Consider the following 11,697-nt stretch of genomic DNA (forward strand, 5'->3'; position numbering starts at 1 on the left):
CTGGTCTTCACTCGCTCCCTAGCCTCACGCAGAACCCTCAAATATTTCATTAAAAATCCTAGAGTGAGCAAATAAAAATAAAAATGGTTAGACTATCTCTTCAATGATGATACATGGCTTAAAATACATTGCGGACAATAAAGAGTGTTAATGCCACTCAGAGTATCATGGAACGTGCGAAGAAAAGGCACTTTAATCAGAAGGTCGTTGATTAATGACTCAATACACTACGCCACAAATTATTTACCAGACTAGGTGCCCAAAACCCCCAGTTCACCCAGACGTGGAAAGACTTTCCTGGCCTCCTCTTCTGATAACCGTGTCAAGTCACGAATAAATGCGTCCATACAACTGGGCACATGCGAAAGAGAGATGAGAAGGCCATCCAACCGCGCTGACTCCACCAGTCCCAACAATAAGTTCTCGCAGTCACAAACCTCTTCATTATACATCTCCAGCGCTTCCAACATCCCCGAGTTCGTCGGAAGGCGTAAAGCCCTCCACTCCTGTGCGAACACCAGCTCGATGTACTCGAGACGGCAAGTGGAACCCAGGTGAGCTATTATCGTTCCTAGCTTGTCCCAGACTCGCACGGTTGACCCTGGTGAGGCCTAAGCTCGCCGCACGGCCAGACCGACGACAACGGTGATGCACTTGAGAGTGGGGAGGCTTTAGACATCTACAGCAGTGTACAGAAGCGATCAGCGTGCAATGGAGGTAGCCCGGATCGCATGGGCTTACGTATCTTGGAATCCTCTATCTCAAATATAACATGCTCCGGTGGAGTGGGAAGGGATCCGGCCATGCGCATAAATCTGTTAGTTTACTGGTCGCGGTAACCAACCCCGTCTAGTGTCTTGAATGACGTCGCCTGAGATAGACGGTGTATCACCGGAGCGAATTGCTCCATGACACCGTATCGCAAAATAAGCGATTCGACGCATGGTAGATTCATAGTCCTCGATAGAAAGTAGTCCAGCTCTACTGTCTCTTTCTGCGATATTTCAGTCAAACAAAGCTCTCCAATGACGTCAAACTGGCGGAGGACGTCGCACAGTGCGTACGGGTTGTTCGCTTGCCACCTCCTCTCCCAGCTGTCCTCGTAATCGCGTCTTGTGAGAGCCCGGATGAATGGAATAGTAGAGTTCAGAGCGTTTTCCGCGCGTAAGAAGCGTTCTATGGATGTCTAAAGCCTGCAGCTGCGGGAAGAGAAGGGCGAAAGAGGGGAAGTTGAGCTCGATGTCAGTGGGCTGTCCGTGAGCGCCACAATACAGCATGAGGCTTCGCACAACCTCCTGGGCATGCCCAAAGAGGTCAAGATACATGGAATTCTGGATGGTTAAGTCCGTCTCTCTCGACTCGACGCCCTCGGGACAAACGTAGAGCGAGAACAACCAGAAACGATACCGAAATGTTTGCTCGCGCCATGATCGGCAGACGAGTGACCAGGCAAAGAAGGGTTGTTTTCGTTGGCCTGATATCTTGTCGAGATGGAAGACGTCGCCGAAGACGGTGTAGACTAATAACTCTGCAGGGAGCGTATGTTCGCGGCGGCGGTGCCTGAGAAGCACGGCTGGCTTTTGACTTGACATAAATCTTCCCGATGGCACTATAGACTTCTATGGCAGCAGATAAGGACCAGTTGCAGCTTTGAGACACGCGATCTACATACCTATTTAGGTAGTATCGATGAGCTGTAAGCTGTCAATGGAAAGTGAAAGTTCCCAAGCGCAGACCAAGCGCCACGCGGGCTAGCTACATATATGATGAGTCGATGGCAAGTATACAAGATAAATGTGACTCGCGTAATAGTGTACTCACTTGCTGATGTGCCTCCTCCTGGTTCCTGGGCAGGGCTTGATTTACTGGCTGATCGCCGCATGGTAACCCTAACCTCAATTTAAGCGCTTGCTTATGTATATTTTGTTCGTTAAACTTGAACGAGAACAAACTTGGAGAGCCCCCGGGTCAGTAATGTACCAACATCTTCGACTGCCCTTTGTAGCTGATACAACTAACCTGCAATGTCACGGGGGAACAGTATCTGAGCGGAACAGCGCCGGTTCCTCCCCAGCAAGCCTAACGACGAGCAGCCCGGCCCGTGACACTATTCGAGTGACCGCTGTATCTGAATGCGCACGAGGCCCAGTTATATAACGACCTGTGCTTGATAGTTTAGGGGTTCTTGGAGGACATCTGCGGGTGCGGAGTGTTTGCCAGCGATAGTGCTGCTGCTACTACCCCTTCCACGACTGCGGATGCTGTGCTCTTCGCTACTCCCAGCTGCAACGGCAGCACATAGTCATGAAAGGTGAATTATGTTTCCTCCTTTTCTCCACCGCTGGTGGTATGCTGACTGTCTATCACTGTCCCGTAGAGAAGTCTTCACTGGAGAGAACCTTAAACCTAATAGAACCGCGCTTATCGAAGGGAGAGAGAGAGAGAGCCACGCGTGTGATCAGCGATCCCCGTCCGCCATTTTTCTCACCTAACCATTGACCAGCATGTTCCACTCAGAGGCCGCCCTGGCCTACGCAGCACAACTGCGGAACCATGGTCACGGCGAACCTCTGTGGCAGCCGGAACCCTCAAAATATGGCGAGGTTCTCATCGGTGACGTTGGATTCATCGAGGACGGGTGCTTCTACCGGCTCTTCAACTGCACACTCGCAGCGGACGATCCCATAAACTCCGGTTTTGTCCCCCATGGGTATGTTCCTTTGGAGTACAACGAATGGGCTCTTCTGCAAACCAGGGAGAACTACCTGCCTCCGAAGCCGATCTACAGCAAATCCATCTCCCAGTTCAAATCTGAAGCAGGGGCGGCGGCGTGAGTTTGCTCTCCCTGCCCATACGTTTTTATTGATTTTGGTGGGCAGTAAAGGGATTTCGCTGTCGTACAAGTTCGAATGCAAAAGCCAGGAGGGAGCGATCCTCGTTCCCGGTTCGGACGTCACCTTATCTCACGTGCAAGCGAATCTACGATTCACGAATACGTCCGAATGAACCACGCATCGTGGCACGCGTTCGCGGTTGATCAAGGTCGCATGATCGCCCCGGAAGATGTTGTCCTGGTCATCGGCTGACTGAAGACGTCTGAGTGGGCCGTAGCGGCTGTTGCAAACCACGGCAAGTCGCACGCGATTTCGTTTGGTGCTGAAGGGGGCATCGCTTCAGCAGAGTTTGCAGTCGAGCATTCGGCAGAGGCAGTAATGTCCGTGAGCCAGAGGAGTGGGCCGAAGCGAGACAGTGCCAGGACTTCTGAGGATTCGTTGGGAAACATGCGAGACCAGTGCCTGTTCGTGAGGTACTACAAAGTCAAGTACCGTCGTTTTCTTCCTATGAAGATCGTAGCGGAGGCGGAGCCCAAGGAGGGGGATGCCTCCGAAGGCTCGGGAGATGGTTGTTCACCTGGAGGTCAGCTGACCCCGGTCATCCGCGGACATGATGGTGCTCACCTTCGTGTTCTAGTAATGGGCAGCCCAACTCTGGCAATGTCACGATCTACAAGTGAAGATTATGTTATAGACGTGGAGGAGATGCCATCCGGAAGAAAGGTACGAAATGGTTATAACTGAAAGTGCTCTCAGCGAAGATTTACGACAGAAATGTTAGCTTCGGGACGCGCTAGACGACCTTTTGGACTACATCTTAGAGGTTCGTGTTTCTGCCAATGACAAGAATGGACTAAAGTTGAATGACTTTGATTACAGTGCTCAGATGCTTCCTCTGCTATTGTAACCCATGATGATTTGAGTTTGTTGGGAATTAACAGTGACGGTGAGTATACAGCTAACACCTGGTAAAATTATATCTAATCAACTCAGAAGATTCGCCTGGCAGTATAATGACTGCGCTTATGAGCCTGCATCCACAAACTGTGGTTGATGCTCATGGCGGTAAGACCATACACCCGTAGGTAAATCGAAAGATTCTGACTCATTCGTAGTTGGATGCATTGTAACTGAGACCGCGGAACCGTCCTTCAACGTGCTCTCAGACTTGCCTAACCGTGACATCGTCGGCGGTCTCGACCCCCTGGCGTCGTTTGACGAGAACTCACCTAACATCTCAATAACAGAAGAGTACAACCCGGCCGAATACAACATACCGAACAGCTCCGGAGTCATTACTTTCGACGAACACTTCATGTCCGTAGTAGACTCTGTGAATCTGCAAGCCTCAGTATCGAATACGCCACCTTCCTACAACAACGCCCCACTGCCCTCCGCTTACGATCACGCCCCCACTGCGTCGAGTAATGGCGCAAGTAATGACCATTCTCGAGCCTTCTCATCCTCATCCTACATGCATCCGAACTCGCCGCCTCTCAATTCTCTCACACAGAACTTTGAGAGTATGCACTTCGAGTCACCGAGCTGGCCGACCTCTTGGCTTCCCCCAGACGGACGTTCGCCGCCAGTGCAACAGCAACAAAAGACAGAATTGCCTGCCCAGCTTGTCATCCTAGATATCTCGAGTCCAGCGACTGCCGTCCACGATGAGTCGTCGACGACCAACGCTCCGGAGGACGACGGTATGTCGACTGGTCCTCAGCTGCACGTTGTTCCCGCAATGTCGGTCAGTGGCGGCGGAGCTACACCATTACTTCAGCAAGGTGTGCTATTTACTTATGGTCCTCTGCTTTGCGGAAATGGTCGCGGGCTTAGCGCGAACGTAACTCCTAATCTGGGGTTATGTCATGTCTACACATCTTGGGTGTCACGCTCGTTGCCAGTGGCCGCCCATTGCATAGTCTGTACACGCTAGGCTGGCATCGGTGTTGGAAGATGTACTTAAGCCACCGCCCATCGATATAAAGCGGGTGACGTTTTGTTTTTTTGACCATGCAGCAGCTCTTTCCCCCATTCTAAGCGCATGGGAAACATTGACCTACCGCTGATCCCTCTTGTTGTTTCAGGGAATATGCAGGAGATCAACCGGCAAAGCTACGATCAGCCACAGCATCTCAATCCTCAGACAGCCAATCAGTCCCCAGCATCCGCCTCCCAACAGATCGACCAGTCTCAGCCTTTTTATCCCGGATCAAACCGCGAGTCATCGGGGATATCATACGCACTCGTGCCTCAGGATTCTTCTTCATCGCCACCCAGACTATCTCACCCACCGGTGGAACAGTCTGCTCAGGAGTCCATCCGCAATGCCAACCGACAGCAGTACATTCATCCTACCCGGACTATCACCCCATACGTTCGCCGGGATCACCACCAGCGCTCGTCGTTGGGCTCTCGCGGACGTCCGCTGGGATGGAACAACGACATCGCTGGCTCTCGTGCAAGCCCGTACTCGAGCCCCGGCGCCAGCCCATGGCCGGCCTACTATCCGCTCCCTAGCGGGCATGAACTGGGCATGAGCATACCGATGCAGCGTCGCCCGATGAGCGCGGACTTTGGCATGCCTCTGGGCGGTCTGATGGACGGTGCGGGCACGAATATGCAGGTCGGCGCCGACACGGAGGCCATGGCGGTCACGGAGGTGAACGTGACGACGCCGAGCACGGCAGACGCGAGCCAGAAGCGCAGGAAGCAGCCCGCGAACTTCACGTGCCCTATCCCGGGGTGCGGCAGCACCTTCGCCCGCCACTTTAACCTCACGGGGCACCTGCGCTCGCACGCCGAGGAGAAGCTGTACCAGTGCAAGTGGCCGGGCTGTGGCAAGGGCTTCGCGCGATATCCCGACTGCAAGCGGCACGAGCAGCTTCATCTCAATGTTCGCTCGTACCCCTGTGAAGGATGCAAGAAGAAATTTGCTGAACTGGATGGACTCAGCCTGCACTGTGAGTAGTCTCATGGCCTTCGATCTTCATATCTTCGATTTTGACGCTGCTTCTGACAGTGCGCTCTGAAGAAGGCGCCGAGTGTTGTAAGATCCGAAAGGAGATGCGACCTGACGGTGTAGAGGAGGATTCTGGGTACGGATCGACGTCGACATCGACGAGCGGATGGGGTACAGAGAAGATGGGGGAGGAACAGGGGAGAGACTTCACTCGACTGCGCGGGCAGCACGACGAGCTCATGCAGAAGGCAGAGGAAGCGGAATTTGAGCGCTTGCGAGCAGAACTCGTGTGGAAGGCGAAGAACGAAGGCATTCTTGCTAGGCAACTATACCCCCCTTCGCCGCCACCATCAGCAAAATAGTCAGTCATAGGTCAGTAAAGAGTTGCCAGTTACCAGGCAAGCGATCTCAGACAACAGAGACGCCACGAATGCCGCAATCTATAAACCTTGTAACTTTAGCTAATATGGGCTCTCTATCTACCACCTATAAATTTGTGTCCGCGCTCGTCGTGGATAGCTCTATATTCGACGCAGATGGAGGACGGAAACTGTAGCTCGCGCGCGGGCAGAGGAGAGCTCCGGATACTGCCCCTGTCTATGTTATGCTCTTGTAACGTTCTTGTCATCATCGAAGAGGCTATACAACTCATCGTAGCCTAGACTGTTGTAGATACCAGATGCCCGCAGTTACGATTCATTTGGTTCGAGCTGAACTGGCTTTTACGAGACACGGGGCGGCGATCGTGTCGGATGCACTTGCTCTTTGAAGTCATAATAGATTCAAAGGCAATATTATTCTTCTCGAGCTGAATGATTACAAGAAATAAAAATTGACGGACATGTATTGCTGACACCAGGAAGAGACGGCGAGAGGGTAGCATAGAGTGCGGCTTGCCGTCGGTGGAACGTGCACCGCTAGATTTTTATGGGCGTCTATTTGCTACTCACCTTTCTACTTGAACACACCCTTCACCTGTGCTTCTCGGACGTATCTTGTTCTACAAAGCTCCAAATATGACAAACAGGCGGAGAGCCTTGACGACAGATGACTTGATGCATATGCAAGAGGACGGCCCTGCGCGTAAACGACGCAAGGGAGAACTCGTGCCAGGGGACGATGGAGACTCGGACTCTGAATTGAAGTTTTCCCCTCGCGGCACTACTAGATGGAACTACGAAGAGGGGAGCGAAGAGGAAAGCGGGGAAGATTCCGGAAGCGGGAGCGACAGCTCCGAAGATGAGGATGAGGAGGACGAAAAGGACGAAGGCTCAGAGTCAGACTCAGCAGACGACACTCGGCCACCAATACCGAACTTATCTGACGAAGATGACATTTCTTCTTCACGGATGTCGATTATCCCTCGAACCTTGCTTGCCATCCCTCGAAAACTGCTGACCGTCCCAGTCAAACACTCGGCCTCCTTCGCAGCTATGAGCATCTCCTCCCCACTGCTTGCAGTATTGAACAAGATGTCCATCAGGGCACCTACAGAAATTCAGGCTGCATGTATACCACCGCTATTCCAAGCCGAGTATGAGCGTCTCACACGAACAAGAGTTTAGCTGACATGGTTCGTATGCAAGGCAGGGATTGCATAGGCAATGCCAAGCCCGGCTCAGGAAAAACTATTGCTTTCGTGCTTCCTATAATTCATAGGCTATCCACCGATTCTCATGGTATTTTTGCCTTGGTTTTAACGTCTACTCGGTACGCTCTATTGTTTTTTCTCTGCTCGAACAGTTTGCTAACTTTACACCAGAGAGCTAGCGTTCCAGATATCTGAGCAATTCGCAATCCTCGGAGCGGCATTTAACATCCGGACTGCAGTCGTAGTCGGCGGCATGGACATCATGTCACAGGCCATCGAGCTGAGCAACCGTCCCCACATTGTTGTTACGACGCCGGGGCGCATTGTTGATCTCCTCCGCAGTAACAACGGGGAATGAGGCCTGTCCCGCGTCAAATTTCTTGTCCTCGATGAAGCTGACCGGCTGTTGACCTCGACCTTCGCACTGGAATTGTCATATCTATTCCAGGCCATCTCGAAGGAGCGGCAGACGTGTCTGTTCACTGCTACATGGATGCCATCCATCGAGACTGTTGCGGACGCACCACCGAAGCCCGGCAAGCAGAAGCCTTCCGTTCACCGGATGACTGAGACGTGCGTATTGCAAACGCCTTCTTCACCTTTACTATGCCTTTACCGAGTGCATGTGCAGCGTCGAGACCGTGGCGACACTAAAGCAGTTCTACATTCTCGTGCCATCACACGTCCGTGAAGCCTAACTCTACTACCTCCTCCGCAGCCCACCAGAGTCGACTCACCACCTCTGACGTGCTCCTCCCGAACTCGTGAAAGGCAAGAAAGCAGCAAACGCAGTAAAGACAGTAAAGCCCACAAAGGAGACGAAGAAGGCCTCCGCTGGCGACGAAGAGGAGGTCGCGCAGCCGCCGCCGCCAGTGATCTTCTGCGCGCGCCCGCGCACGGCGGCGTACCTGATGCACCTGCTGCAGCACATGCGGATCCGGAGCACGGCGCTGCACTCGCGGCTCATGCAGCGCGAGCGGCTCGCGTCGCTGGGCCTCTTCCACGCGAGCATCGTGCCCGTGCTCGTCTGCACGGACGTCGGCGCGCGCGGACTCGACATCGCGAACGTCGCGCTCGTCGTCAACTGGGACCTCCCCGGTGCGCCTGAAGAGTACACGTACCGCGTCGGACGCACGGCGCGTGCGGGCAGGGGCGGTGTCACCGTGAGCTTCGTCACGGAGAGGGACGAGGAGAAGGTGTTGAAGATCGAGGATCGCATTAGTAGGTTCCCCGTCCGTCTTATGCTCCCCCGAGCAGCGCTGATGTCGCTTTTCAGAAACGAAGCTCAGAGAGATGCAGATGCGCGAGGAGAAGGTCCTCGAGCATCTCAATGCGTTTTCGACAGCAAAGCGTCTCGCCAACGTGGAATTCCACGAATCTGACTTTGGGAAGCGGGAGGAGATCCACAAGATCAAAAGCGCAAAGAGGAAAATGGACGTGGCAGGCTCATAGCCTGTGACTTCTGATCGCGCTGTCACACATACACCCGCTCGCGTACAAACGTTCTGGAACTTGAGTCTAATGATATAGGTTACAGTGTTGTACCACCTGAACCTCCATTCTACTTTTGCAGGGCCTTGAGGATCTCCTTGCCGATCAGACTAGCCGAACTGGGATTCTGGCCAGTGATCAGGTTGCCGCTGACGACGACCTTGGGGGCCCATGCCTCGTCAGCCTTAATGTAGTTTCCACCGAGCTCCTTAATCCTGTCCTCGAGCAGGAAGGGGACGACCTGTGCGAAGCGTGAGCGTCCAAACGTGAAACATGTGCATCGATTCAGACGTACCTTTACCTTGTCAATCTGGACCTCCTCGACGTTCGAGAAGCCGGTGGCCTCGCGTCCCTTGAAGATGGACTCGCCCTGAGCGTCGACGGCTCCGACAAGCGCACTGTGTCGCACAACGTCAGCATGTATCGCGCGTATTTGTGCGCGGAGGATGGCTCCACTCACGCAGGGCCGTGGCAGACCGCGGCGGTGATCTTGCCTGCCTGGAAGAATGCCGACGCGAGCTTCGCGTTCACAGGGTCGGACGCGAGGTCGATGACGGGGCCGTGCCCGCCGACGTAGAAGATCGCGTCGTAGTCTTTGGCGTCGACGTCTACGAGTCGCTTCGCGCTCGCGAGCTTCTGCTTCACGGTAGCGTCCTCGAGGAACTTGGTGCTCTCCTCGTCCTGCTTGAAGGCCTGCGCGGGGGTTTCGGGTCTCGGTTAGGGTGGGAGAAGGACAATGGGAGGGGCAACATGCACCTGCACACTGCCCGGGTCAACTGGCGGGTTGGCCCCTGCGGGCGAGGCAAAAATCGATTTCGGCGTGGGGCGAGAGGGCTGCGAGCTTAGAGTGAGTATAGTGCCCCGCAAGAGTGCCAGTGCGATTTGCATACTCCAGAATGGATGGGCGGCCTCGGGGAGGTACCAGCCCTGTACGCCACGTTAGACTCGGTGTTCAGGATGCGTGGCACGCCGTGCACTTACAGTCGGGTCGCCGGTGAGGCCCTTGTTGACGGAGGTGAAGACGAAGAGAATGCGGGGAGACATTGAGATGCGACGCGTTTAGAGGATGGGAATGATGGTGAGCGACCTCTCGCGAGTGCAGGCCTTATATACTCCCGGGTCTTAGTGCAAAATTATGGCGTTCACATTGGGACGGGACTGTCGACCGTGCATTGCCGCGCTTCCGTTGCATACCCGTCCATTGCCGTGCAAGCGCCTTCGCATGGTGGTCGTGTACACGTTGTAATTGGAGGAATCGCACCTGAGACTGACTAAGAGGGCGAATGGTAGTAGTGTGACTAAGGTGCGTCTGAAACCAGTAGACTGGAATGGCCAACAAAACAGCTTAGAAAGATCCTACTGGAATATTTCTTGCAGCCTCACTGTGAGCTCGCGCCGGCTATTGGTGCCCATCCAGCCGAACATGCGTCTGCTATGCAACAGGCTTTTTGGCTGGGAAGTCAAGCTTGCGCAGGAGCATCCTCGGAGCGATAGCAGCCGCCTACACGAGGAGCTGGCACGGTACTTGAACTGGCCGTACCTCGCCAAGGAAGTGCATGCGCTGAATGAGGAATATCTTCGCCCAGCGAATTAAGCGTCCGCATGCTACTCTACATTGGTCAGATACCGTATACATGTAATTGGCTTTTTTATTGACTCGTCTCATCTGTTTTCTGTCTGTATGCGGTGACTTCCCCTCCTTTCTGTTCTGTATACATTATATGGCGAACCGCTCTCTGTATCCGTCCCGCTCTGCCTAGATTATTTTTTCCCCTTCGAATGTTTATCGTATGAATATCTCCTGTCGTGATTCTCGGCAACATTCTGAGCGGAACGAGGTGAGCGGGGTCATGGCCTTTGTCACGTGTAGGCGGCACGTCGGGCCCGCTGTGTCCGCTTCCCGTGGCGGCCGGAAATGTTGCTAGCCGCACTAGCCTCTGAAAGCCCGCGCTGCTTCAGCTGTACCACGTTCGACATTTCAACGTCATGGCAAGTTGTGCGCGCGGCGAACATGCTGCTGTGAAATATTCCCACTTTGAGGTTGGAGAAGTGTCCAAGGGGGACCCCGAGCCGCCGGGCAGCAAACCGCCCCGGCAGCCCAACGACCAACGCCCGCCCCCCGCCAGGGCGGCGCACACCCGTAACGGAAGCCCTACTGACACTCCCCATGGAAGCGCATTCAACTCGCCCTTCGAGGATCGGCTTCAACAGCGCAATATTCAACTTTCAAACCTCGCGTTACCAAATGCACCCAACAGGAGTCGTTCTTTTGAGTGGCGTAAGTCGTTATCTTGGTCTCCAAGCGGCCGCTCTGATCACTGTTCCCGCAGATGACAAATCTGCACCTTCTCCTGGGCCTGCGCCCGTTCTCTCATTGGATAGGCTCCCGCCTGAATTGCATGACTACATTTACGACATCCTCGTAAGCTTTGATGCAGAAGTTGGTATCGCGGCTCTCCTTAGTCTCCAAGCATGGTCTAGGCAGCTTCATCCTCATCTCTTCAACAGGCTCATGCTGAAGAACGAGGAAGACTGCCATATGCTATATGATATACTGTGGTCCCAGTTGTTGGCCTGGCTTGCAGAGCACACCATCGTGTTGATGTTCACCAACACTTGCTTCACCAATCCTCATCTCTGGATAACACGCATGTGCCTCCTGCCAGCGTGCCGCTCTGTCCACAAAATTTATCAGCCCAGCAGTCCTCCTGCATGCATGGTGCACAGCGTGGCCCTGAAGAGCTTGCTGCAGAATATCATATTGTCGTGATACGACTACTGGGCTGCGCGAGCGCGAACTGGCGAGTGGCACGTGGGCA

The 11,697-nt window shown here is 54.0% G+C and overlaps 5 protein-coding genes across 5 annotated transcripts; 4 read left to right on the forward strand and 1 right to left on the reverse strand.

The window, feature by feature from the left end:
- Positions 1-1,019: 1,019 nt before the first annotated feature.
- On the reverse strand, positions 1,020-1,634 carry PHACADRAFT_265755 (uncharacterized protein). Its single transcript, XM_007402183.1, has one exon. The coding sequence runs from the start codon at positions 1,590-1,592 to the stop codon at positions 1,032-1,034; it is 561 nt and encodes a 186-aa protein (XP_007402245.1). The 5' UTR covers positions 1,593-1,634; the 3' UTR covers positions 1,020-1,031.
- An 870-nt stretch (positions 1,635-2,504) lies between these two features.
- PHACADRAFT_33578 (uncharacterized protein) lies at positions 2,505-4,770 on the forward strand (the record flags this gene model as incomplete). The annotated part of the gene is made up of 7 exons (XM_007402184.1): positions 2,505-2,830; positions 2,885-3,074; positions 3,102-3,557; positions 3,616-3,657; positions 3,714-3,780; positions 3,828-3,899; positions 3,920-4,770. The coding sequence occupies 7 exons, from the start codon at positions 2,505-2,507 to the stop codon at positions 4,768-4,770; spliced, it is 2,004 nt and encodes a 667-aa protein (XP_007402246.1).
- Positions 4,771-4,859: 89 nt separating this feature from the next.
- PHACADRAFT_265757 (uncharacterized protein) lies at positions 4,860-5,812 on the forward strand. Its single transcript, XM_007402185.1, has one exon. The coding sequence runs from the start codon at positions 4,927-4,929 to the stop codon at positions 5,803-5,805; it is 879 nt and encodes a 292-aa protein (XP_007402247.1). The 5' UTR covers positions 4,860-4,926; the 3' UTR covers positions 5,806-5,812.
- Positions 5,813-6,728: 916 nt separating this feature from the next.
- On the forward strand, positions 6,729-9,138 carry PHACADRAFT_214474 (uncharacterized protein). Its single transcript, XM_007402186.1, has 7 exons — positions 6,729-7,330; positions 7,387-7,506; positions 7,559-7,728; positions 7,783-7,960; positions 8,019-8,074; positions 8,159-8,608; positions 8,664-9,138. The coding sequence occupies exons 1-7, from the start codon at positions 6,813-6,815 to the stop codon at positions 8,837-8,839; spliced, it is 1,668 nt and encodes a 555-aa protein (XP_007402248.1). The 5' UTR covers positions 6,729-6,812; the 3' UTR covers positions 8,840-9,138.
- Positions 9,139-10,864: 1,726 nt separating this feature from the next.
- PHACADRAFT_201911 (uncharacterized protein) lies at positions 10,865-11,648 on the forward strand (the record flags this gene model as incomplete). Its single annotated transcript, XM_007402187.1, has 2 exons — positions 10,865-11,156; positions 11,209-11,648. The coding sequence occupies 2 exons, from the start codon at positions 10,865-10,867 to the stop codon at positions 11,646-11,648; spliced, it is 732 nt and encodes a 243-aa protein (XP_007402249.1).
- Between the last annotated feature and the right edge of the window lie 49 nt (positions 11,649-11,697).

This window comes from Phanerochaete carnosa (assembly GCF_000300595.1).
Source record: "Phanerochaete carnosa HHB-10118-sp unplaced genomic scaffold PHACAscaffold_43, whole genome shotgun sequence".
In the NCBI taxonomy this organism is placed as follows: Eukaryota; Fungi; Basidiomycota; class Agaricomycetes; order Polyporales; family Phanerochaetaceae; genus Phanerochaete; species Phanerochaete carnosa.